The sequence below is a fragment of the Euprymna scolopes genome, chromosome 4 (genome assembly GCF_053919585.1).
Source record: "Euprymna scolopes isolate OS-2025 chromosome 4, ASM5391958v1, whole genome shotgun sequence".
Classification (NCBI taxonomy): Eukaryota; Metazoa; Mollusca; class Cephalopoda; order Sepiida; family Sepiolidae; genus Euprymna; species Euprymna scolopes.
The window spans coordinates 89,997,599-90,024,396 of NC_136485.1; the positions used below are offsets into that span (position 1 = coordinate 89,997,599).

The 26,798-nt window shown below is 30.9% G+C and overlaps 1 protein-coding gene across 2 annotated transcripts in view; it reads left to right on the top strand.

The window, feature by feature from the left end:
* Positions 1-26,798, top strand: part of LOC145268807 (uncharacterized) — a 106,152-nt gene that overhangs the window by 33,250 nt on the left and 46,104 nt on the right. For both annotated transcript variants that reach the window (XM_080124432.1, XM_080124441.1), the window contains 6 exons: positions 3,399-3,520; positions 4,033-4,122; positions 9,296-9,382; positions 12,533-12,624; positions 17,362-17,581; positions 20,832-20,954. In XM_080124432.1, the coding sequence (XP_079980558.1) occupies positions 3,399-3,520; positions 4,033-4,122; positions 9,296-9,382; positions 12,533-12,624; positions 17,362-17,581; positions 20,832-20,954 (734 nt within the window). The remainder of the gene's footprint in view (positions 1-3,398; positions 3,521-4,032; positions 4,123-9,295; positions 9,383-12,532; positions 12,625-17,361; positions 17,582-20,831; positions 20,955-26,798) is intronic.

Below are 26,798 nucleotides of genomic sequence, written 5' to 3' on the forward strand. Positions count from 1 at the left end.
TATATGTTACCGTAACATGTGACATAGGCTGACATATATTCGGTGAGTTTTTAACAGTATTTTGTATAGTTTTTTTTATTTTTAACTCCTTTTCTCAAACTTACCGTGTCAAAGAGAGTCGGGCCGGGCGCCATTTTTAATTTTCCAATACATCGGTAAACACTGTACGTTTTTCGAGCTGAATAAACATGTTACATTAAATAAAAACACTAGAAAATTATCCAGTTAGGTAGAAAAGTAACTTATCTTGCCTTTGATAACATTTATTTGTTATATATTTGTTTTTTGACAACTTTTTCGAATCTATGTATAAACGAGATTTTGATACTTATTTTGATTTTGAAAAAAAACATTTGTGGCTGTTCGCAGTAAAACATTGTTTTAATTCGCTGTTCAAAACTAATTTAAAGAATAAAAGTGCATGCAATCTACAAAAGTTTATTTTGTTTTTTTAACCATGTTTTTAAATTTGACGAGAAATGTGAGAAATTGCAACAGATTCAATGAATGTCCGCGTATTCAATCACCGCAGGCGGATATTTTGTCAACACGGTTTTTTAACAAATAAGAAATAATATTTTTATTATGTTTGAAACAACTTTAATAGTTTATTTTGGAAGTATATTCCATAAATAAAATAAAAAACCCACTTTAAAAACAGAAATTAGGATTTTTTTATATTTTATTCGCAGTTTTGTCTTAGGGGTGTCAAATTTGCAATGGCGATTTTCCCAAAGATTCTGACACTGCTACAGATTCATAATGCCGAATTGGTTGGGATTGTTGTTATTATACATTCTGAAAACCGAATAGTTCTAAACTAATGTTATTCTGATAACAAAATAGCTCTAATTAAACATATAAGAACATTTATATTCATATTTTCATGTTTTTCTTAATTCGTTCTGGAATAAAAATTAAAGAACGCGTGTTGTTTATACACTGTGCTGTGCTATGGCTGATTCTACAGGCTGGAGCTGCTGCTGCTGCTAGTAATACTAACTTCATTTGACCAAATTCGAGAAATAGAAACAATTTTTTTTTCGGGTAGGTCCTTTTAAATTATCAATTACCGCGGTCCTACTCAACATAAAATAATACTTTTAATTGATAAAGATAGTAAAAAGATTGATTTACTTACTACTGGGTGTCCGAAGAATTTTTTTTTCAAAATGTTCGATACTAGTCATATTAAAGTCTTATTTTTAACACAACAAAAAAAGAAATGGTCAAAAATATTTCAGACACTTGACAGTATTAAGATTAACACCTCTACTGATTGGTTCCCAAATTTCATGACAAAATTCTTCATACAATCACGGTACGGACCTTTAGAAAACAGGGGGGGTCATTACAAAACCTTACTGAAAACGCCATTTTATGACGTTCACATTTTTATCACTTTATTTGCTTAAAACTCTTAAAATATATAATGTACATTCATATTTATTAATTCATTTGAAAGTATATTCATTTCCGAACAAAACAGTAGTAATTTGAAGACTTGAAGTGCTTTGGTTTAAAAAATATGGCTATTTTAGTAGAACTACCTTGAAATCTGTGATTATCCAAAGCGTTTTTTCGTCCGTGTGTATTACTACTAATAGTACTATTTTGATTTTTTATATTCTTCCTATTTTCACTGAAATTCGGGTAGTAGAAAGCTTACACAATGTCCCAGTCCAATCTGCACTCATCCAGTGGATGTCTGGTTAATGCTAGGTATTTTCATCCTCCTGGACCCTTCTCAACTATTTTGTGTAGTGACAGTTGCGGCTGAATTTATTATTATTATTATTATTATTATTAGTAGTAGTAGTAGTGTTATCATTATTGTTGGTGGTGACTTTAATATTATTATTATTGCTTATATTTTTACTAATAGTATTATTTTACTTTTCTACATATTACAGATTTTTGGTCAGTAATTACTATTATACTTTACATTTATTCTTTTTATTCTTACTATTATCAATAATGTTATTACTATAAGTAGTAGTAGTATTGATATTGAATAATTATTGATATTAATATTGCTAACATTATTATCGTGTAGTATTATTCATCATTAATTCTAACTTGGGCTTCAGCATTGAAATTTCATCACTTACTATGATATCCTGGGCAATGCCGGGCCACAGGTAGGCTAGTTTCGTATAAAACATTTACTGGGATTTATAAATTTAATTTTAATAAATTAAGAGACTAACAATCCATGAGAGTAGATTGTTCTCATCCCATCAGCCATGACTGGATAGACATGTTAATTTTAGGTTATTCATAATCATATTCATACTACAAATATTCATATGACACATGCTTGAAATCATTGGTTAATAATTAATTGTAAACAACAGTTTTATGGAGGTTGATGGTTTAATCCTTACTACAGCAAATAATGACTAAGAATAACATAAACACTTTTATCTGACTATAGCTAATAGAATAAGAACAATCTACTTCCCAGGATAAAATAAAATGTTCAGTTTGAAATTGTATATACGTTCAACAGTTCAACATAAAGATGAACTTTATGTTTGCAAATTCAAAATGATGTATTTGAAGAAGGTTGGAGATTACGTCAAGTGAAACGCTTTGAAAATAACAAGAAGAAATAATAGTTGATGTAATCCAAATGTAAATGATGTTATGCATTTATAAAATTTAGCTGAAGATTCTTTTGAAATTAGTTGATTACTTAGAATCAAGAAAAATTAAAACTTTTTGGGGTATTGAAATCAGAAAAATTTGAGCCTAATTTCTGATTCCAAAAATAATTAAGTTCTTTTAATTTTTTAAACTTCATTTTCCATTACTGGTACAAATGATAAACTGCTAAATAATTATTGTTTTAAAACTAACAATAAAACTAAAATCTATAGATAATAATAACATTAAAATATGGTTTAAACTTATTTTACTTGTAAAAAAAATACAAAAAAAACAATGAAACTTTGCATTAATTCATTAGATAACATGAAAGAATGCAGTTAATTTAAAAGATTCTGAAAAATGTTTAAGAATTAAATAAACATTTTTGTCAAGAAAAATACTCACAAAAACTATTGATGATTAAATTAAAAGTAAAATATAAAAAAATGTTTTTATTTTATATTGTGGGATTTTGTTCAGTCGGCTTTTATTTGTCCCTTCAGCATTGGCAAACTCTGGGAGAGGTGGGTAAAAGGTGTGAAAAAAAACTTTTTACATTTTGGAATGGATTTTTCGACTCTGATGCCAAAGTGTGTACTTTGTGTATTTTGATAAAAGTATTAAATATTTTGTAACAATTTCTGAATTGTTTCTTTTTTTTTTTTTTAATGCTTTTGAAGAATATCGAACTTTCTTATGGAATTTACTGTGACCACATTTTTCATAGCATTGTTTCAACTTTCTAGTCGTGATACTACAATACGGTCATGGAATCTGAAGAACTTTGAAGAGATTCATATATTTGGAGGACATACTGGTAGTGTGAGCTGTGTAAATCTTTTAACACCAACTCAGTCTAAGAAGATTGGTAATTTTGTTTTTCTTTTTATTCGTCAAATAAAATCTTGATTACATTTATATTTTAAAATAAAATAACATCTTTTATTTTCTAATGAATTCTTTATTCACCAGAAAAGTTATTATTCTTCTATTTAAAATGTTGCTAATTAGAAAGCATTTGTTATAATCTTCAATGCATGTGAAAAGTGTTTTAACATTTTCCAATTTCTGAATTTTTTATCAATTTGATCTAATGGTAAACATAGTTGAATAAAAAGTATTTTATTAATTTTCAATTCATATCCACATCCAAAGTGCCTTCCTTTTTGTGAAAATCTTATTTTCTACTGTATTTTTCTACACAAAAAAATAAACATTCATAGACTGATGCAAAAAAAAGATTCTTTTCACAAGATTTGATAAATTTTACCATTAATTTTCACTGTATTCAATAATTTATTTCCATTTTTTTCTACTTCAAAATTTCTTTTAACTTTGCAATTTTCAGAGAAAATCTCTCCATTTTTGTTTTTGTTGCAGGAGAATCCATGTTTTCGGATAATTTGAAGTGTTTGTACATGCTAAGTGGGTCTTTTGATTGTACCTTCAAGATTTGGCAGTTACAGTCAGGTTTGAACTTTGAAATCAAATTGAATTTATTTGTTATTCAAATGAGAAATAGAAAAAAATATTATAATATAAAATAGAATCCCACCATTTTTTTCAGTTGGTTTTGTTTTATTAACTGATGCAAGTTTCATATTTTTTTCTCTAATCAAGTGGATCAGCATCATTTTGTTCACTTTTTGTGTGTCACATTTTGAGAGTAAATAGTTTTTATTAAAGTAGTTGTTTTTCTTTTTCGTTGAAAGACAATAACCGTTTGAGAATCTAAATGTAAATACATTGATTTTATAGAATTTAGATTATTTACATGTTTCACAATTTTTAAGAGTTTGGAAATATACAGCTGGAGAAAGTTACATTAGCGCACCTTTTTTTCATGTAGTAACGAGTCACCACATATCAATGTCTAACGGTCACTCAAGGACAAGTTTTAATGCATGTCAGTGAGACAACACCATGAGGATTGGTAACAATGGCTGAAATTGGGCAGAACCTGATTATCTAGGAGGATGCTTCAACAAGAATTTGTTAATATTGGACTTGAAAACAATCATGATGTAGTCAGCTATGAAGCAGCCCCATGACATTGTGTTCCACAGATGGGTAGTTCTTAGAAGGATACTTTACTCATAGAAGTTCTGTTGAGATTTAGATACAGAGAAAGGAAAATTATTTACATTGGTTGTAGAAAGATGAGTTTCCATGATAATTTGGAGAGTTAGATGTTGATATCCTATTTGAATAATCTTTAATCATGAAATTATCACTAATGTTAGCCTTATGCAAAAAACATAGGTCTGGTTTGGTCGCCTGTATGTGATTACCTATGGATGGTTGGAATGCAGACACCAAATGTTGGAAAAAAGTCTTGATAGTAGTGGAACTTTTTGTTTCAGAACTTTTTATGTCAGACGTGTGGAAAGGATTGTTAGATGAGTTGATTGATATAACAACAGAAAATGAGTAAGCCACTGATCAACAAATTTGTTGTCTATATTTTGTCAGCTGATTTAGGACAAATCTGATGTGCTGAATCCAAAAATCACGTTTGTTTTTCTCAACCAGGTCAAGTTTTTAAACCATGGCCACATGTTTTTTTTACATTTTTCTTCACATGTATGCATGTTATTACGAATTCCATTATTATTAATGCAAACAGACAATAATAACAACACATTCGTGAGTTCGTAATAAAAAAAATAATAATAAGACATTCATGAAATACAATGAACATTAAAACATGTAGGCCCTGGGTTTGGTACACTTCGCTGAAATAAAAATATGGGGAGACTCTTTCAAAACCAGAAATATACAATAGACGACGAACAGCGTATGAAAATAACGGAAAACACGACACGCAGTGGTAACTTTCAAAGTTAAATTTTATTATAAAACAATGAACTAACTATGGTAGGGAAGGAATAATGCAATTAAGTGAAAATAAGAAAAAAAAAGAACAAATTATAAAGATGGGGAGGGGTATCTTTGTATACTATTTGAAGATGCCAACGACAAATACATCAATACAAAAAAATGTATCAGTCCAAACGAAACTGGCAATATGAACTCATTGACTTAAATATATGAGAGAGAGGTAATTCACGTTTTTTTTTATGTTTCTTTTCTCTTTTGTTTTTCTTTTAACTTTTAAAGTGGACTTTAACCTTCATTTTATTCGCTTCGGGCAATAGTTCACAGCACGCTGTGTTCCTTTATCGTATCTATCCAATGTTTTGGGTTATTCTCGGAATATCACGTCTCCTGTGTTCATGAAATTAAACACCCGGTATTCCGACAACGCTAGCTTGTTCTTCCAAGCATTATTTCTTTTCTCTCGCTGTTGATATGGAGTGCTCCCAGGCATTACTTCATTTCTTTCGCTGTTGGTGGAGGGGGGTATCCACATCTTCGGTCATCTGTCGCTGGGTGATGCGATGGAAAATTTTCTCTCTCTCTCTCTCTTCCTCTTCTCAGTACGTGTCTTAGTCCTTTCTTTCCTTTATTCTTCGTTGCCTAGCAACCCGCACGGGTTGATGCGTTTCTGATCAAATGACTCGGTCATCTCGCTAGCTTGCGTGTCAAAAGGCTTTTCTCATCTCTCTCTCCTTCTCCTACTCCTTTTTCTCTTTCTTTGAAACTATGTTCATTTGCCTTTGGTAAAATAATAAAATAACAAAAAAAAAAACAATACATTTCTCGTTGGCCCGAAATTAAATTTTTCAATTTTCAATCAATTACGTAATTCATTTATGGGTTACGTCACAATGTGTCGAGCATTTTAGAAGACAGCGGGAGTAAAATGGCGTGTCGAATAATTGCTTTGATTTGAAATGATTATTTTAGCGACAAAAACGTATTCAGGTCCAATAGTTCTGCGAAAAGGGATCAATTTGAAGTCATAAAACCTTGAAATCATCCAAAAGCTTGTGGCATCGTACTCAGCATTACATGAAGAAGGACTGGTCTGTGTGGGAGGAATTGGTTCCTTGCAAAGAAAGAAACATCAACGACCCTCTGGTGGACAGAGAATATTTTTACCATCACTTGGCTAAATCAAGTAGTTCATAAAGGCTCTGGACAAGGATGGTGACTGAGTCACTAGTGCCAGGCTTATCCAAGATTGACCATGGAGAAGTTGAAAACTGGCATCTCATTAGAGATCCAAAGTTTGAAAATGAATGAAGTGGAGCTGGGAGCGTGGAAGGCATTTATCCTAGTAAAGAACTTTTTAGGCAACAATAAGGTCAGCAACAAGGCAGAACTTGTCAACAACATGGTGACTGCTTTCAGAAACCTAGGTTGCAACATGAGTGCCAAGATGCACTACCTATTTGTACATATGGACCGCTTTCCTGAGAACCTGGGTGTAATGAGTGATGAGCAGGGGTAAAGATTCCATCAGAACCTGAAAGAGATGGAGACCAGGTATCAGGATGACTAGGACGCAATCATGATGGCTGACTACTGTTGGAATCTGAAAAGAGACCTCTTTGCTGCTGAGTATTCCAAGAGTTTGGAGAAACAGAAGTTCAAACCCTGAAGTTTGGAAAATGGTGAAACAATATGCAATTTACATATACTTACTTTTATTAATGCTGTTTACGTAAATTGGTGTTTCTATCAGGTAATCAATAGATGTTGTTGGCAAGACGTTTTTTTTTCTCTTAAAAACATATTTAGGATGTTTGTTGATAAAAATCAGCTGGTAATGCCACAAAAATGTAATCGATTTTGTCACAAACTCTAACTTTTTTCAAATCAACTTAGCACAAAAACCTGACCTGATAAAGAGAAACGGATGCCATTTTGTAATTTAGACAAAAATAGCCTAAATCAGTTGTAGAAATCTAGACAACCTTCAAAAAGTAAAAAATTGTTGACCAGTGTTAAACTATTGAAGAACTGTCATTGAACTGTCATGATTGGACAAAGTGGATAACTTATTTTAATTTAAAAAGGAGTTGTCTACCTTAAGTTTAATAATGCGCAAGCTAATATGTAAAAACTAAAATAATTTTGCTACATCCTGCATATTGTCGGATAGGGTTAGGGTTAGAATTGTGTTTTTTATTTTAAAACATTTTGTTAACATTTCATTTTTGCTTAATCACATTGCAACGATGATTTTGTTTTTGTTCCTTTTCATTTCTTTACTCTCAAATTTTAATCAAATTTTTATCAAGCATTAACACATTGTCATTCATATACAATCGATAATATTATTTATTTTATGTTACTATAAAATTAAAAGACAGTTTTACTGCCTTTAAACCATTAGTCAGTCATATCTCATTTGAATTGCATTATTAATAACTGTTTTCTAAAGTTTTATAAATTTATTTTGATATTAATGATTACAAAAATAAAAAAACTTAGTCCAAATTTACTAATTCTTATCATCATTAAAGAAAAGCTGAATTCATGATATGTATGTTATTGTAACTTTTGCAAGTATATCACCACAAAACAGATACTGTATTTCCTTTCCCCCTTAACAAACAATGAAGGTAATGCTGGGAAGAATGATATTTTGACAGCAAACAAGATACTGCATTGAATTAAACATAAAAGATAAATAAAATTATTTTATGTTTCAAAATATTTTTTGCTTTTAATAAAAAAATCGGCGATAAATGTTTTTGTTTAAAATTTTCAAGCTAATCAAAAGTTTTTATAACTTATAAAATTTCTATCAAGAATTAAAAAAATATTTTAAATTATTGGAACATATATTAATCAAAAGAAATATACTTTGCAATCTGATGTAATTGAAAAATTGAATAAGAATGGTATGAATTATTTAAAAAAATAAAATTCTTTTTTGGTTTTAAGCATAAATGATAGTTTTTCAATTTAGTTATTAAAACATTTGATCATAACCATCAACAAAATTACTAATTACCAACTTTATTGTGAATCTCATTTTGAATATAGATCATCCTTTTGTCCAATATAAAATTATTTTAAAAAAATGTTATTATTTACCTGAAATTAAAAAATAATAATTTGAGAGAAATTGCTCAATGTTTAGAAACAAATTAATTATAAATAAAATGAAACACTTTTTTATCCAAAATTTTCTTATAATTTACACCTCCACTAATTTATTTCCATCTTTTTTTAAATTCTGGATGATTATTGCCAATAAAATCAATTTAAATTCAAATTTGTTGGCATATTCATTTCATATATTACTTGCTTTTAGTTGGTCCTGTTGAAAAATTAAAAAATAAAATATTGGAAGTAAAAAAAAAAATGTCAATTTAAGTTATGAGAAAATAATACATAACTAATCCTGGAAAAATTTATAAAATTATTAGAATTAGCTATTATTTAAAATATAAATAAATTTTTAAATTCATTTTAAGAAAAGTTTAAATTTTTGAAAACAGATTAAAATAATTTTTTTCCTTGCCAAAACAATCTAAATTTGAATTGTTGCTTATTAAATGATTTTAGCAGATATGTTTATTAAGTGTTATATAAAGATATAGATATGTTTATTAAGTGTTATATAAAGATATAGATATGTTTATTAAGTGTTATATAAAGATATGTGCAATTATTATATTTGATTCTTATTTTCAATTACTTGCAAACTATGAAGGATAGTAAAAGATAAAAATACATAAAGCAAATGTTTCAAACTCTCATAAAATATGAAATTTCTTTTCAGGTAAAATGATGAAATCTGTATATACTTATAATCCAGTTACACAACTCGCTTATTTTGATAAAGAAGAAATGTTTGTCACAGTTTCTGGTGAGTTGTTTATATTTAAACAACATTTATTTGTATTTGTTGTAAGGAAACATGTTTTCCAATATATCTTGCTACCTCATTATACTATGAATGGAGATGATGCTGCACTGACTGACACATGTATCCAATCTTTATATTATCCAGATATTTGGATTTATGGTATTTTATTATTCCTCCCAGATAACTTTGAACAGTTGATAAAAATGTAACATTGCAAGGTGCTTTTTTTTTTTCAAAAATAATTTGTTTCTGATCCGTTTGAGATTCAAGAAACATTTTGTAAATGTCATAAGAATATCAAATATCAAACATATTTTAAACTGATATGTTTCTTCAGCAAAAACGAAAAGAAAAATTGAAATTTTAATATTATCTGGCATCTATAATACTACTCCCACCCATCCCACCTTCAGCCATCCTAAAAAGAAAAGCCGAAACTCTAAGTGCGACCGTATCAGTGTCAGGGGGAAACCTAGGCCTGATGTGAAAATGTTTCGATTACAAAACCAGACTTCCTATTTTAGTTGCAAATAAATAAACAAATTGATATGAAAGAAAATATGTGAAACTTTTGAATACATTTTAAAAAAAAATATATTTTACAGATTTGTAAAAAGAGTTGTTTTAAAATGAGATTTGTAAAAAACGCTGTGGACACAAGTTAGCATATAAAAGAATAATGTCAATATCAGGTGAAATTTTCAATTATTTTCAATTATATTACGTTTATTTACCAACATAATGTGTTGTATAAGATGGTAGGCGTTGAGGCCCCTAATTTTCGAGAGTAGAATCTGTTCTACAGAGAGAAAATAAAAAAAAAACATGTACAACTGTTCGACTAGGCTTTCCTTTGTCTGTTTTATTTATTTTTTAATTTATTTCTGGAAGTCAGTGTTGCAGACTGGCTGTCAAATCAATTCCCAAGATATTAAGTATTGTTAAGAATTATTGTAGTTTTTTTTTTTTAATGTATATAAATGATTAATCATTTATCTAAATATTATATTTGTTTTACAGATTTATTTTAAACTAAAACAAGAAGTCTGGTTTAGTAATCCAAACATTTTCACATTGACGCTAGGTTTTCACCTGACACCGGTACGGTTGCACGTAGAGTCATCTATACTTCTGAATTGCTAAAAATGACTTTGGTGATAAAAATCAAATAAAATAAATTTAAAAAAATACATTGGTGATAATATTTTTGAAAATCTTGCAAAGAATATATTCTGCAGAAAATGTAATTATTAATACGTGCTGATTATTGGAATATTTTTGGAGTTGTTGCAATGAGTGTGAACGCTGCAGATAACATTACGCAAAAATATTTATTAAAGTGAATACCAAATGCACAATAAATTGACAACTATCTTAACCTCATAAACTTTAACCTTTGTAACCTTTGGATTTTGTCTTTAAAAACTGAAATTAAGACAATGACAGTTCACAAAAAAAAGCTCATATTATGAACAATTTAAAAACAAGAAAGAAATATCTCTTCATTGAAATGTAAAAAATGCAACATCATCAAATCAAGATTTTAAATTCTATTTAATATTATTTACATTTTGTAGATCTGAAGAAAATGTTTGATAGAGTGCTAAGAAATGTTGCTTGGCATAAACTAGGGGTAAATGAGTGGTTGCTGAAGCTTGTTCAAGCAATATACAGAAATGCTCAAAGTCATGTTAGAATTACCAGCACATTTCGTAATGTTAAGTAGAAATCATTGTCCTGGAAATTTTGTTTGGGTTGTCTGGAAGAGATTCTGTATGCTGATGATTTTATGATGAAACCGTGTTTAACAGCTGTTAAAGACTTGGAGAAATTCTATAAAATGTAAAGGTTTCAGAATGAATGTTACCAAGACCAAAGTTATTATCAATGTTTGTAGTGTTGAAAAGTTCAGAGAAAGAAGAAAGTTACCTTATTCAATGTGTGGAAAGGGAGTCTGGTACAATTCAATCTTTTGTGGTACTTTAAATCATTGGATACACCAGAAGTCCAGTGGAATTCTGATAAGTTAAGAAAGGATAACCAGGTTGTGAGCAAAAAGTTTAAGACAATGGAGATGTGCATAAAGTATATCTGGATGGCAAAGTTACTGAAGTTGTTGAGAAGTTTTGCTACCTTGTGGATACCATTAGAACACAAGGTGGAGAAAGTGCTAATGTGATTGCAAGAGTTGTAAACTGATGGAATAAGTTTAGGAAACTTTTGCCAGCAGAGCATTACCACTGTCGACCAAAGGAAAAGTCTATCAAGCATGTGCATGCAGTGTGATGATGTTGGGAAGTGGCCAGTCGGGTGATGTGTAATGTGAGTCTTGAAGATTGACTTAGATCTGATAACCCCTGGAAGAAGATTAAATCTGGACCGGGAGATGTGTGCAGAACAGGCGGCTTCAATGGTCTGGTCAAACTGAAAAAATGGATGAGAATTTTTAAGTGAGCAGATCTAGAAAAGTTGTGGTAACAGGATCAGTTGACAGGAGAATGCTAATGAAAACATGGGAGGAAGTGATAAGAAAGGTCAGTGATAGGTTAGTTTGGAAGTAAAAGTATAAAATCTATCCAATGCTATGGAAAATGATTTTGTTTAATATTTTTTAACATTTTGTTCAGAAAATATAAACAATAAAAGAAATTCAGTTATAAATTTCAAAATTAGTGAAACTTTGGTGAATTCCAGCTATTTCCGTTGTCATTTTGATCCAGCTAAAAAGCTTCCTTTTTCTTTTTAATTGTTATACAAAATCTATTTTAATGCACAGATTTCACTCTTACCGTGTAATTAATAAAGGTGCATCTCATTGTTATATCATTACAGTTCAATTATATTATGGTGCGTGAAATGATTATAATCTACCAGTAACAGAATATTAGTCTCATTGCACAAGAAAACAAAACAACAACAAAAAAAAAAACAAGTAAAATTGGAAGATAAATTTCTATTAATATAATATTTACAAAATTATGTTTTATTGGCAACAAAAAAATTTAACACATTTTCAATTTAGCTTTAATTTCATTTTACTTAATGACATAAATGAATTCACTTTTAAATTTGATTTATTTGCTCTATTGTATATTTTAAAATTTTCTTGAGTATAATTTAATTATTTCTAAATCTTTAATTACTCAACAGATGGTGGCAAGTTGGACTTGTGGAATATCACATCAGCTGAAAACATTTACTCTGGCCGAATTCATGATGGAGAAGCTATAACTGGCTTAAAAGTGAGTGAATTTTATTTAAAGTTTTCATTATAAAAAGTTGTCTGCAATTAACATCCTTTAAATAAGAATTTAATATTTGTTGTTTTTCACTTAATTACATTTAGAAATATCATTATATAAAAATAATATTCTTGAGAAAAAATCTTGTGGTCAATACCTCACTCATTAAGATGTTGAAATTATGTAGAGCAGCCTATACAAATTAAAAATTGTGGTTTTTGTAAAGATTGAAATTGCATTCAATGTGCATGAGATTTGGAGTTCTTAAATAGAAATAAATCTAAAACTTTTATCATTTTTCTGTTATTAAAAATGATATTTGTTTATGTTAAGAAACTATAAGATGATATGAAATGCAAAAATGCATCAATAATCAGTGCACCTAACAATATCCATCTTAATTGGCTTCCATTTTACAGGTTGCAATTTCTGCAGTAATGCAATTTCTTTCCTGTTATTTTGTTTTACCTACTCTAATTGATATTTCAATTTTACTGTTGTTATGGATACAGATGTCCATAAATGGAGATGTTCATCATAAAATAGGATTCCATGAAATAAAGCATTTTTTTAAAAACCTTATGTTTAATTTTCATTATAAAAACTAATATTCAAGTATTTATTATGCAAGAATTAACACGTTTATTTACTTCGCCATTTTTTTTTTCTCAACATATGCAAACTAATTTTGGTTATTTTCTGTATATGAAGTTACATTATAAATGGAAAAGAACCTAAATACTAAACAAAGCTAATCATGTTTTCTTCTGTCTCTAAAACAATGGATGCTTTATGAAAGAATTACTGTACTAGAAGTTTATAGCGAAGCTAGGGTTGTATCTGATTGTTGCTCAAAAGAAAGTACAGTTTTGCTACGACTATTCAAAGTTTGAAAAGTAGAGCAAAACATGAAATCAAATCCTGACTAAGAAAATAAAAGAAATCAATCTCTCTGAAGAGAAAAAGAATATACTGGTTTCCAAACTAAGATAAGTGATTTCCTAGATGGGAATATATATGACAAAAGAGGAAATAACCCTCATTAAAAATGCAGCCCTAAAGGAGGCAAAAATTATTATCTTCCTATCAAGAAAGAGAAAAACAGAAGACAAGAGTCTAGATGGAAAAAGGAAGAATAGTGGATACTGTTATAGGCTTTGAAATATGCTCAAACAAAACACGTCACACAAAAAAAAAAAAGGACAGAAACTAGGAGCGAAATCTTCTTCTATTTCTGTCTGGGCAAAGAAATGCTCTATCCCAAAATATAACTTATCAGCGGCAGAACAATCTGAAGGTTTTTAATGAGGCTGAGATGGAGTACATGAAAACACAAGTATCAGCTCTTATTACAAACAGTCAGCTGGGAAACTCGATCACAATTCCCATCAGTGACGAATGCACCACCTCAGAAGCACAGCAAGAACAACATTACCACTCACCTGTGATCCATCTGGACTGTCTGCGCCCATGATAACAGGGATCCACTTTAACACCAGAATCTCCTTTGTTGAATGACTCCCCTACAAGTCTCTCCTGATCAGCAGTTAACAACAAAAAACCCAAAACAGCCCATCACTAGGCCTTGGTTCTTCCTCATGACTACCAACACTTGTACCAGCACCACTACTTCAGAAACTACCAGAATCGGATGAGGTGCAGTTGTTCTTAGAGGAAGAGCAATAAAAGATCATTGAGGAGGAGGAACAATTCGCAAATGGGTGCAAGGAAAAAAGGGAATGAGTCCGAATAATATTATTAAAAGAAAGATAAATTGTGCATAGAAAGGAGAAATGAAGAAATTTTAAAACAAGCTATCAAGGCTGATTTAAGAAAAATGAGTCATATATATATATATATATATATATATATATATATATATATATATATATATAATATCTATTCTGTGTCTATTAGATCTGTTGATCATTCCGTCAAAAATTTTAACAAACTTCTGAATGTTAGTGCTTAAAATAAATGAAACAATGATTTCCTAATTTGTTTTAAAAATAATTGTTCTGTTTCATAAAAACCAAAGACTAACAAATTATACACATAAATTCATTTTTACATTTAATTGAATTACACATTCTACTGCAACATGAGTTTATGAGAAATAGTGGAATTAAAGAAGCACAAAGATGAATTTCATTTTCTATTTGAAAGAGCATTTTTATCAGAGATTCACGGAAACCTTTATCACCATTGTTTTGAACAAATTTTATGGAAACATGGAGATACTGAATTAATAGACAGTGTATTCGCAGTAGTCTATATTTACACCGACATACAAAATCAAAATGCGTAAATGTGTTTGGGCCCATGTCATCTGTGAATACATTGTCCTGAATAAAAACAAATAATTATATTTTGGACCAACCAGAAAAGTTTCTGAATTTATTTGAAATGTTTTTTCTTGGAGCCACTTAAATTGTTTATAAAGCCAAAATTTTCTTCAATAAACCAATGGAACCCAGTTGATCTGAGTCCACAGATTGGTGTTGCTGGGCACCCCACTGTGGGCACTTCCCTCAGCAACATGTCTCCACTAATACACATACAAACATTAATGAACGCACAGACACTCACAGCTCATCGACTTTATCATCTCACAATCTGTATAAACTTTATTCATTGAAATATTTACAATCTACTTCACTGACTATCTTACTAATAAAAAATCAAATAAACATTGACTCTTATAAAAAACTTTCAATGAATTATAATTTATAAAAATGAGCAGAGAAGCTTTGAAAGTGATTTTTCTTGACCCTTGTAACTCAAAGCTCTTAATTAATCCATGCTTCTTCAATGTCTCGGCTAATGACACCCTTTTGTTGTTACAATATTCATGAACATTCTATATTTTTCCAATCGTTTTAAACTTTTATTTTAAACACATATAAAATATCTCTTTTGTGAATATATGCTTCCTGAACTCAATATTTTGTTTTGTTTACCATATGACAATATGTCTCGCTTTTCTCACATTTGATTATAAACTCTGCAAACATTTTTCACTGAAAATCTTTATCTGAATTTGGCTCATCCCAAAATACTTCTCCCATTACAAAATACCCTAAAATAATACCCCAACACTGGCATGAAACACATTCCCAAAGAACTGGTGTCTAGCATTTGCTAAAACTGGTGAATACTCGATGTGATGTGACACACAAACCTTCCGATTGTAACAACAACAGACAAAAAAGAATTTGTTCACGCCACACTAAAAAAGCAAAATAAAATTGCGATCTTTTGATTGAATGAAAATCAACAAAAATAACCACAAAAGGACCACAAAAAGTGAACAACCTTCTGATCCAATCAACAAAATAAGAAATAATCGCTCAGCACAAAAGGCTAACAAAACAACAAATGCAATCTTCTGATATAACAAAAAGCAACCAAAAGAAATCTTTCATCACCAAAGGATCATGAAAGTGCACAACCTTATGATTCATCCAAAATCAACAAATAATGGAGAAAAGCTCATCAAAAGGCCAAGATCAACCCCTTAAAAAATACAATTCTCTGATATTTTTCAAAGAAAACCAGTGAAAAAAAGATGAATCTTTCCCATAAGTATTAAAAGCAAAATGAACCAAAAATTCCGACATAAATAATGTCTGAACATGTCACATGTGATAATAATATTTAACGCAAATTCGGTTTATCCGTTTTCAACTGAAGTGCAGTAGTAAGTCCTTCCAAATTTTTTTACTACAAAATATACAAAATCCAAAGTTTCATCTTCAAAAATACAAAAGAACTCAAAGAAAAATACTTGAAATTCAGCAACAAAAAAAGATAACAACCTTCACTGAACAAAAAAGTTTTGCTTACAAAAATCTGCAAAAAGTCCAACATTTCAAACAAATACTTCATTTTTTAAAAAACAAAAACAATAATTCTTAAAAAAATATAAGAATCCTTTCAAACACAACAAAAATACTGTTTTCATCCAACAAAAATCTAATTCAATAGCTATAAAACAAATCCTTCTTGACATTTTACTAATCCCCTCCCACAAAAAAAATACACTCATGAAAAATAGAGCAACTCACAAAAATCAGCACTAAAACAAAAAATTTTAATACCAAATAATATATATATATATATATATATATATATATATATATATATATAACTTTTTTTGCAAAAGAGAAAATTATTTATGTAAAACTACAAATACAACTCTCTTATCTAGGTTTATTTAAAAAAAGCTTAAGAAATTGTTCATCAAAGAAAAACAAAAGCTCCTGTTTAGAGCACTACTGAAATCATCCATATAAAATTATGGATTCCTTCAGAGCACTATGTAACCCATCGTTGCTCCTTCCCCCCCAAGTTCAAAGAAAACCTTAAGAAGTTTTAAATAAAGGAAATGCTGAGGCATTTCCAGACCGAATATGTTGAAATTGGAATGTTTTCTTTGGAAATTATGCCTAAAAAACATACTCCTCATTATGGACGAAATCTGCTCTATAGCCCATTTAGGCATATACTTAGGGATTTGAGAACACTTCCATTATCTTCTTCAGTTAATTTTACATGAGAATACACTTTTAGATTTTATGAAGATTTTCTAATTCTCTAAACTTCCTTTCTATAAGGCGCATACAAACACATTGAGTTATATAGAAAGATAGATGACATTTTGAAAATGCCTAATAGCAAAGTTATTTCTTCCATTCTAGAAATGAGTTATTGATTTTTGTCTACGATTGTTTTTAGATTGAAGATGATCACATCTACACAAGTTCATCTGAAGGAGTTTTAAAAGTGCACCAATGGAGGAAGAAGAAATTGGTTTGTTTGTATAAGTCTGAAGAATTAAGAATGGCTGATATGCGCCTTATAAGCCAACGAAATATTCGCCATATTGGTGTCTTCAATCAAATCATTTATTATGGTGATGATGGAATAAATATTAAAGCTGTCAACTGGAAAAAAGGTCAGAATATTTGCATTGTGTTTTTTTTTTTTTTTTTTCAATAAAACATTTTATCAATGTTATTTGAATGAACTTCTTGTGAAAAGAAGTTGAAAATTGACACAATTAAATGATGTGACATTTTCCATTATCTTTTGTTTTTTGATGATCAAATATTTTTGACTGATAATTTCATTGTAGTCATTAACAAAATTTGAGATGTCATAAAATGTTTTGTGTAACTTTTGTACTGTTTCACTTCGTAATTGTAGGGAAAATTGTGGCCTACCATTAAAGCATTTGCGTATTATGTGGAGTCGAGCTGTCAAGGGGGAGGGAGGAGAGAATAAAGATGATGACCCTCACAGCTTTTCTAACTGGGCGGTCTCGCAAAGTAACGGAAAGTTTTGTGGCTTGTGTGTAAAATCTCGCCCGTTGGCTACATAAAAGGAGGCTGCGGGTAGAAGTAGAATCCTTGGAAAGACTGTTGTTGCGTGTGACTGACTGTCTTGCCTTTTTAAAATTTTTTTTCCTTACTTCCTTTTTTTTATGTTGCAAGCTGTTTTGGTGTTATGGACAAATGTGGCCTAAAGTTAATCCCTGAATTCAACAGCTTCCCGACTGGCCTGTCCGTCGTTGGATTATTTGAAAAAGCTGGAAGTGTTTGCAGGCTGTTCAAAATAAAAGAGCCCACACTGATCATCTCACTGAGACTCACAGGCGTAGCCTATGCCATGTACCAGCACTTTGGGGATGATGTGAACCTGGAAAAAATAAGTAGTCACTATATATGGCCTTTGATGTGGATTTCTTCATTGCCTGGAAACAGTTTACTGAACGAAGGCTTGAACCGGGCAAAATGGTGGACATTTACCTGGCCAATTTGTGGAGGCTGGCTGTACCATTCAGTGGAGCGAACGACCGCATACAAGGATGTGCCTTTTTGGCGAGTCTTCCAGATGACATCAATTGGCTACTGTGAGTGTCTTTGAGGTTTAATGAACTTAGACTGGGTAAATTACTAGTGAGAGCCTGAAACATTTTGAATGACTTAAAACCAGTCACGGCAGCTATAAGGGTGCTTGAGTCACCAATGGACGGTCTGGGATGCTACAGATGTAGTGGACCCGTCCATTTTTCCAAGGACTGCCAGGGCCGGAGGAATACAGAGAACGCAGATGACCAAAGAGTACAAGGACGAATACACTGTTATTGTTGTAAAAAGCTAGGCTACATAGCACAAAATTGTTCTGGAAATCAGTGTTGGGACAAGCTACTATTACTACTCTTGTCCCAGATCAGTTAATAGATGTGGCATTGCCTGTGGTTGGCGTGGAAGTCGGCAGCGTATGGTGCTCGGCGCTTATTGACACCAGGTGTTCCCAGTTAATAGTTAGTGCGGATAGATGCTGAATGTGGAGCAGTCAACAAATAAGAATTCAGATGATTGATGGAGTGTTCCATGCTTGCTGTGGAGTTGGAATTGTGTCGATCCTCACAGATGGGAGTGTTCAGGCTGGAGTCAAGGTTCTGGTGGCTCGTAGGAAGCCCCTTGATTGTGGCCTACTGCTTGGAATCAACACAATTTGAGCATTGGAAGACGTTACAATTGGTAGAAGAAGGAGGGTGTGTATGGCCCTGTGTATTGATGAACCCGGTTTCGGTGTCTCCTTCGATTCAAATGAGAAAATGTAGACTGCCAGGTGGAAATGGGCCCAAAAAGACTTGCCAATTCGACTTTATAACAAGGTTGAAGAGTACAAGGTGCGGGAGGGAGTTGGAACTTTGGCTGATTCCATGTTCCCATTAATGTTGCGATAATATTCTTACCAACTATGAAATTGATGTTTGATATGTATTCATATTTTGTTTTCAAAACTTCTTTCTGAATATTTTAAAATATAAAATAAATGAAATATTATTTTAAGTTTGAATATAATTAATTTTGTACAAAAAAGTAAGAAATGCTCATTTTTTTTTTTTTTAATCAATCTTTGGATGACTGAATGATTACTTTAGAATATGACATGCTTTATAGTTAACTAGTGGGGGTACCTGTCATTGCCTGGGTGTGGAGAGTGTGTGTGTGTGGGGGGGGATGTAAAATAACAGCATGAAGTCCAGTTGAAGAGAGGTGTTAAAAAAAATGGTAGTAACGGGGACAGTACTCAGCGTTGCCCGGGCATGTGTAGATGGTGTAGTAAGGAACTCTGGGTGAGGAGGGAATCAAGACAACAGTTGGCAGCCCATGTGGAGAGAGGTGTTAAAAAAATGGTAGCAGCATGGGGAGGAAATCAAAACAACAGTAGGCAGCCAGGGTGAAGAGAGGTGTTAAAAAGAAAAAAAGTGGTAGTAGGCAGGCAGGCTTGAACCCATGAAGGTGGAAAAGAAAGTGAAAGAAAATCTGATGTCTTACCAATGCTCCATGACGCGCCTGGAAGTTTAGAACGTTAAAATTAGGCAAAGTCCATCCAAACAATATGATGACTTGCAAAAATGACTCACAAAAAATTGACCCCCTCCTTGTACAAAACTAGCCAGTTTAGGGAGAAAGAATTAATGTTTTTGGCCAATTCTTTGATATTTTACATATGAAACGTTGAGCTTCAAAATGATACTGATCTTGTCAGGATCCATCGCTTCTGTAGAAAGTTTTTGCGAGACATACAAACAAACATACATACATACATATATACATTTAAACAGACAGGTGAGATTTATATATATAGATAATTAGCTGAGTTGAATAAATTCCTGTGAAGATTGCTTTTCTATAAACTAGACCCTGAAACATAGTTTATATGCACTGAATCATCCCTTTAAAAATAAATTAATTCAACAAATATTCTTTACCAGAAATAATTTGTATTCAAACTGTAAGATGCTGGTTTTATTAATTTGTTTTCCATAAAATTATCTTTAACATAATTATATGACAACCAGTTTTAATTGTGTTTGTTCAATATTTTTTTGTTTCTGTTTTATATTGTAAAATGTACATTTAATTTTCTTCTAAAAGTTTTAGAAATCTTTTTCTCACTTCAACTGTTTCTTTTAATAAGCAAAAACTATAAGATTAGCATTTTATATCAAATTAGAAGCAACAGAAATTTTAACACATATTAAAAATCATGGTTTTATCCTTTCCAAAGTTTTTAATTGCTAATGCTAATTTTATTGACATCTTCCATTTCAATATGTCTATAGGTTTTTATATTAAATTTATTTTAAAAATAATTGCAGAAAAAAACTGGGCCCTTTTCTATTGCAGGAATTGTCCAGAAATTACTTAATCATACTGAAGACTTTGGTGTCACAGATGCCATTTTTTGCAATCAGGACTCTCTTTTTACTTCTGCTTATGACATGGACAATGGATTGGCTTACATTAATGGTGAGTAGCATTTTAATATGAAAAGAAAACAAGATATCTTTCTCTCTCTCTCTCTTTCTCTCACTCTCTTTTTGTTTAATTTTACTTCAAAGTTCTCAAAAATTATATTTCCACTTGATCCTTACATGAGATACAAAGATATTCCATTACAGTTCTCCTTTACCTCTCAAACACTGAATTAGTAGAAGGTAACTTTCCTCTCCCCAATTGACCATTTAAATATATTATAGTATATCTTTCTAGTCGTCTATTAGTCTTATTGTATACCAAGACAAGAATTTGTTTAGTCTAGCTTCGTACTGTTACTTGAGATAACATCACTTGGAGAAGGTGCACCATTCCTCATAAAAGCCAATGTGGGTTAGTGATACTGATGAGATTTAATGTATCACTTAGTAATACACACGGACAGAAAAAACGCTTTGGATAATCAGATTTCAAGGTAGTTCTACTAAAATACCCATATTTTTTAAACCAAAGCACTTCAAGTCTTCAAATTACTACTGTTTTGTTCAGAAATGAATATACTTTTAAATGAATTCATATTTATTAAGAGTTTTAAGCAAATAAAGTGATAAAAATGTGAACGTCATAAAATGGCGTTTTCGGTAAGGTTTTGTAATGACCCCCTCTGATTTCTAAAGGCCCGTACCGTGATTGTATGAAGAATTTTGTTATGGAATTTGGTAATCAATCAGAAGAGGTGTTAATACTGTCAAGTGTCTGAAATATTTTTGACCATTTCTTTTTTTTTGTCATGTTAAAAATAAGACTTTAATATGACGAAAGAGGAAAAGGGATTATGTGGATTAAATCATGAAAAATGATTGTCAAAATTAGTAACATATCCAAGAATTATGAAATATGATAAAATGTGAGGTATTTGATTAGTGTGTTTGTAATGAAATAACCAGTCAGACAATCTCACAAAGTAATTATTTTAGCAAAAGGAAATGATATTATGTGGGTTAAATTATAAAAAACGATTGTCAAAATTAGTAACATATCCAAGAATTATGAAAAGTGATTAAATGTAAGTTATTGGATTGATGTGTTTATAATGAAATGAATAGCCCAGATATAGTCTTAAAGTTAATATTTTAGTAAGAGTGGGTCGATTATGTGGGTTACATAATTAAAAATGATTGTTGAAATTAGCAACATATCCAAGAATATGAAAAATTATAAAATGTGAGTTATTTGAGTGATGTGTTTATAATGACATAACCAGCAAGACAATGTATCAAAGTTATTGTTTAGCAAGAGGGGAGGGGATTATGTGGGTTAAATAAAACAAAACGATCGTCAAAATTAGTAACATATCTAAGAATTATGAAAAATGATAAAATATGAGTTATTTGATTGGTGTGTTTATCATGAAATAACCAGAGACAATGTCTCAGTTATTATTTTAGCTAGAGGAGAGGGGATTATGTGGGTTAAATCATGAAAAACGTTTGTCGAAATTAGTATCATATCCAAGAATTATGAAAAGTTATTAAATGTAAGTTATTTGATTGGTGTGTGTATAATGAAATAAACAGCCCAGATATTGTCTGAAAGTTAGTATTTTAGTAAGAGGGGGTCGATTATGTGGGTTAAATCTTAAACAATGATTGTCAAAATTAGTAACATATCCAAGAATTATGAAAAATGATTAAATGTGAATTATTTGATTGGTGTGTTCATAATGAAATAGACAGGCTAGAAGATGTATCAAAGTTGTTATTTTTGTAAGAGGAACGAGATCATGTTGGTTAATGAGGGGGCGATTATTTGGGTTACTTTATTAAAAATAATTCTCGAAATTAGTAACATATCCAAGAATTATGAAAAATGTGAGTAACTTGATAGGTGTGTTTGTAATGAAAAAAAAAACCGCCATACAATGTCTGAAAGTTATTATTTTAGTAATAGGAGGTGGTGATAATGTGGATTAACTCTTGAAAAATTATTGTCGAAATTAGTAACATATCCAAGTATTTTGAAAAATGAAGTTTTAGTTATTTGATTGGTGTATTTATAATGAAATAAACAGCTCGGTCAATGTAGCAAATTTATGATTTTAATAAGAATTGGGCGATTATATGTGCGCACTCATTAAATTTGATGGTCGAAATTCATAACATATCCAAGAATTATGAAAAAATGATGAAATGTGAGGTATTTTATTGATGTGTTTGTAATGAAATAAACAGCCTAGAAATGTCTCAAAGGTATTATTTTAGTAAGAGGAGAGGGATTATGTGATTGAACTCAGAAAAAATGACGTTTGAAATTAGCAACATATCCAAAAATTATGAATAATGATGAAATGTGAGTTATTTGATTGGTACATCATAATGAAGTAGACATACCAGACATTTTATGAAAGTTATTATTTTAGCAAGAGGTGGTGATTATTTGGGTTACTTCATTAAAAATAATCGTCGAAATTAGTAACATATCCAGGAATTATGAAAAATGATATAATGTGAGTTACTTTGTTGGTGGGTTTGTAATGAAATAACCATCCATACAATGTCTAAAAGTTATTATTTTAGTGATAAAAGGGGGCGATAATGTGGATTTACTCATGAAAAATGATAGCAGAAATTAGTAACATACCATAGCCTATGTATCAATGTTTTTATTTTAGTAAGAGTGGGGGGGGGGCGATAATGTAAGTTAAATCATGTGACATGGTTGTTGAAATTAGTAACATATCAAAAAATTATGAAAAATGATTAAATGTGAGTTATTTGGATGATGTGTTTGTAATGAAAAACCAGCCAAGACAATGTCTTAAAGTTATTATTTTAGACAGGTGAGCGATAATGTGGGTTAAATTGTCGAAATGTGTAACAATCTAAGATTATTGGATTCAACGAGATACGTCAACATATATACTTACAGATTACCAGGAGTCACCCTGGATTCAATTAGATACATGCAAATGTATGCAATCAGAATACATGGTCACCTGGGATGTAATGAGATAGATGCAAATATATACTAGCAGAATACTTGGCGTTCCCTTGGATTGAATTAGATTGATTGAAATATATACTAACAGGATACCTTGTGTCGCCCAGGATTTCATGAGATTGATTGAGATATATACTAGCAAAACACCCAGCATTGCACGGGATTGAATGAAATAGGCGAGAATATATATTAGCAAAATACCTGGCATCGCTTGGGATTTGATGAGATAAATGTGTTGCATATTACGGTCCCGAGCAATGGCGGGTAGCCCCGCTAGTTCCTCATAAAAGCCAATGTGGGTTAGTGATTACTGATGAGATTTTAATGTATCAATTAGTAATACACACGGACAGAAAAAAAACGCTTTGGATAATCAGATTTCAAGGTAGTTCTACTAAAATACCCATATTTTTTAAAACCAAAGCACTTCAAGTCTTCAAATTACTACTGTTTTGTTCAGAAATGAATATACTTTAAAATGAATTAAAATATATAATGTACATTCATATTTATTAAGAGTTTTTAAGGCAAATAAAATGATAAAAAAGGTGAATGTCATAAAATGGCGTTTTCGGTAAGGTTTTGTAATGACCCCCTCTGATTTCTAAAGGCCCGTACCGTGATTGTATGAAGAATTTTGTTATGAAATTTGGTAATCAATCAGAAGAGGTGTTAATCTTAATACTGTCAAGTGTCCAAAATATTTTTGACTATTTCTTTTTTTGTTGTGTTAAAAATAAGACTTTAATATGACGAGTATCAAACATTTTGGAAAAAAAATTTCTTCGGACACCCACTAGTAAGTAAATCAATCTTTTTACTATCTTTATCAATTAAAAGTATTATTGCCTGTTGAGTAGGACCGTGGTAATTGATAATAATTTAAAAGGACCTACCCGAAAAAAAAAACGTTTCTATTTTTTGAGTTTGGACAAATGTAGTATTAGTAGCAGCAACAGCAGCTGAGGTATTAGCGATAGCACAGTGTAAACAACATGCGTTCTTTAATTTTTATTCCAGAACGAATTAAGAAAAACATGAAAATATGAATATAAATGTTCTTATATGTTTAATTAGAGCTATTTTGTTATCAGAATAACATTAGTTCAGAACTATTCTGTTTTCAGAATGTGTATATATATATGTGTATATGCATATAAACATATATATATGTGTGTATGTATATGCATGTGTGTGTATGTATATGCATGTGGTGTGTATGTATATGCATGTATGTGTGTGTATATGCATATATATGTGTGTGTGTATATGCATATATACGTGTGTGTTTGTATGCACATATATGTGTGTGTATATGCATATATATATATATATTATATATATATATATATATGCATATACATTTTATAAAGCTCCCCTCTTTGGTAGAGCACTCTTGTAAATTATCTTACTCGCTGCTTAATTTAGCTGAAATAATGCGAAGCTCGCGATTTGTTTACAAAACAAACGTTTGAGCCCTCTACGAGTAGCGGACGAATGTTTATTTAAATAATCGTTCGGATAGGTTAATTTCGGCCACCGATTCCGTAGTCATGTGGGTAGGACTGCCGACTGTCATCACGACGGTTCTAGGTTCGATCCTCGGCTTGGGAGAGGTGTTAGTCTAGCGGCACTGATGAGTTGTGATACAACGAAACAGGTCTGTATGTCGATGACTAAAATATATTTTATAAAGCTCCCCTCTTTGGTAGAGCACTCTTGTAAATTATCTTACTCGCTGCTTAATTTAGCTGAAATAATGCGAAGCTCGCGATTTGTTTTACAAACAAACGTTTTGAGCCCTCTACGAGTAGCGGACGAATGTTTATTTAAATAATCGTTCGGATAGGTTAATTTCGGCACCGATTCCGTAGTCATGTGGGTAGACTGCCGACTGTCATCACGACGGTTCTAGGTTCGATCCTCGGCTTGGGAGAGGTGTTAGTCTAGCGGCACTGATGAGTTGTGATACAACGAAACAGGTCTGTATGTCGATGACTAAAATATATTTTATAAAGCTCCCTCTTTGGTAGAGCACTCTTGTAATTATCTTACTCGCTGCTTAATTTAGCTGAAATAATGCGAAGCTCGCGATTTGTTTACAAACAAACGTTTGAGCCCTCTACGAGTAGCGGACGAATGTTTATTTAAATAATCGTTCGGATAGGTTAATTTCGGCCACCGATTCCGTAGTCATGTGGGTAGGACTGCCGACTGTCATCACGACGGTTCTAGGTTCGATCCTCGGCTTGGGAGAGGTGTTAGTCTAGCGGCACTGATGAGTTGTGATACAACGAAACAGGTCTGTATGTCGATGACTAAAATATATTTTATATATATATATATATATATATACGCATTTTTTTTTTTTTGACATAAGTTTACATATTTAATTGTATATGATATTCCAAATTTAATCCATAACATTTTCAAAAGTCAATAATTATGAACCACTAACAGTAAATATGACTTTGAAAAAAAAAAGCTCTCTTAACCTCACATCTAACCACAGTTATTAGTGGCAGGTCTCCTCCTAAAACACTCTTAAACCTTACCAACAACATTAAATTCGAGTGGCAAGCACACTCCCCCCAACAAAATACCTCTGTAAGCCACATTACAAGTATCTAAAACAAACAAACAAAAAATAGATCCTTGCTAAAAAAAAATGCACATTATTTATCTCCCATAAAAATTAACTGTCCTAAAATGCTAGAATGGCCTGGAAATGGTGAATTACTATTTTTGAAGTTTTAAAAGCATATCTTATTTTTTCTTTTATTAATATTATTGGAATCTTTTATATATATGTGCATATATATGTGTATATATATGTATATATATATTATACATATATATATGTATATATATGTATAT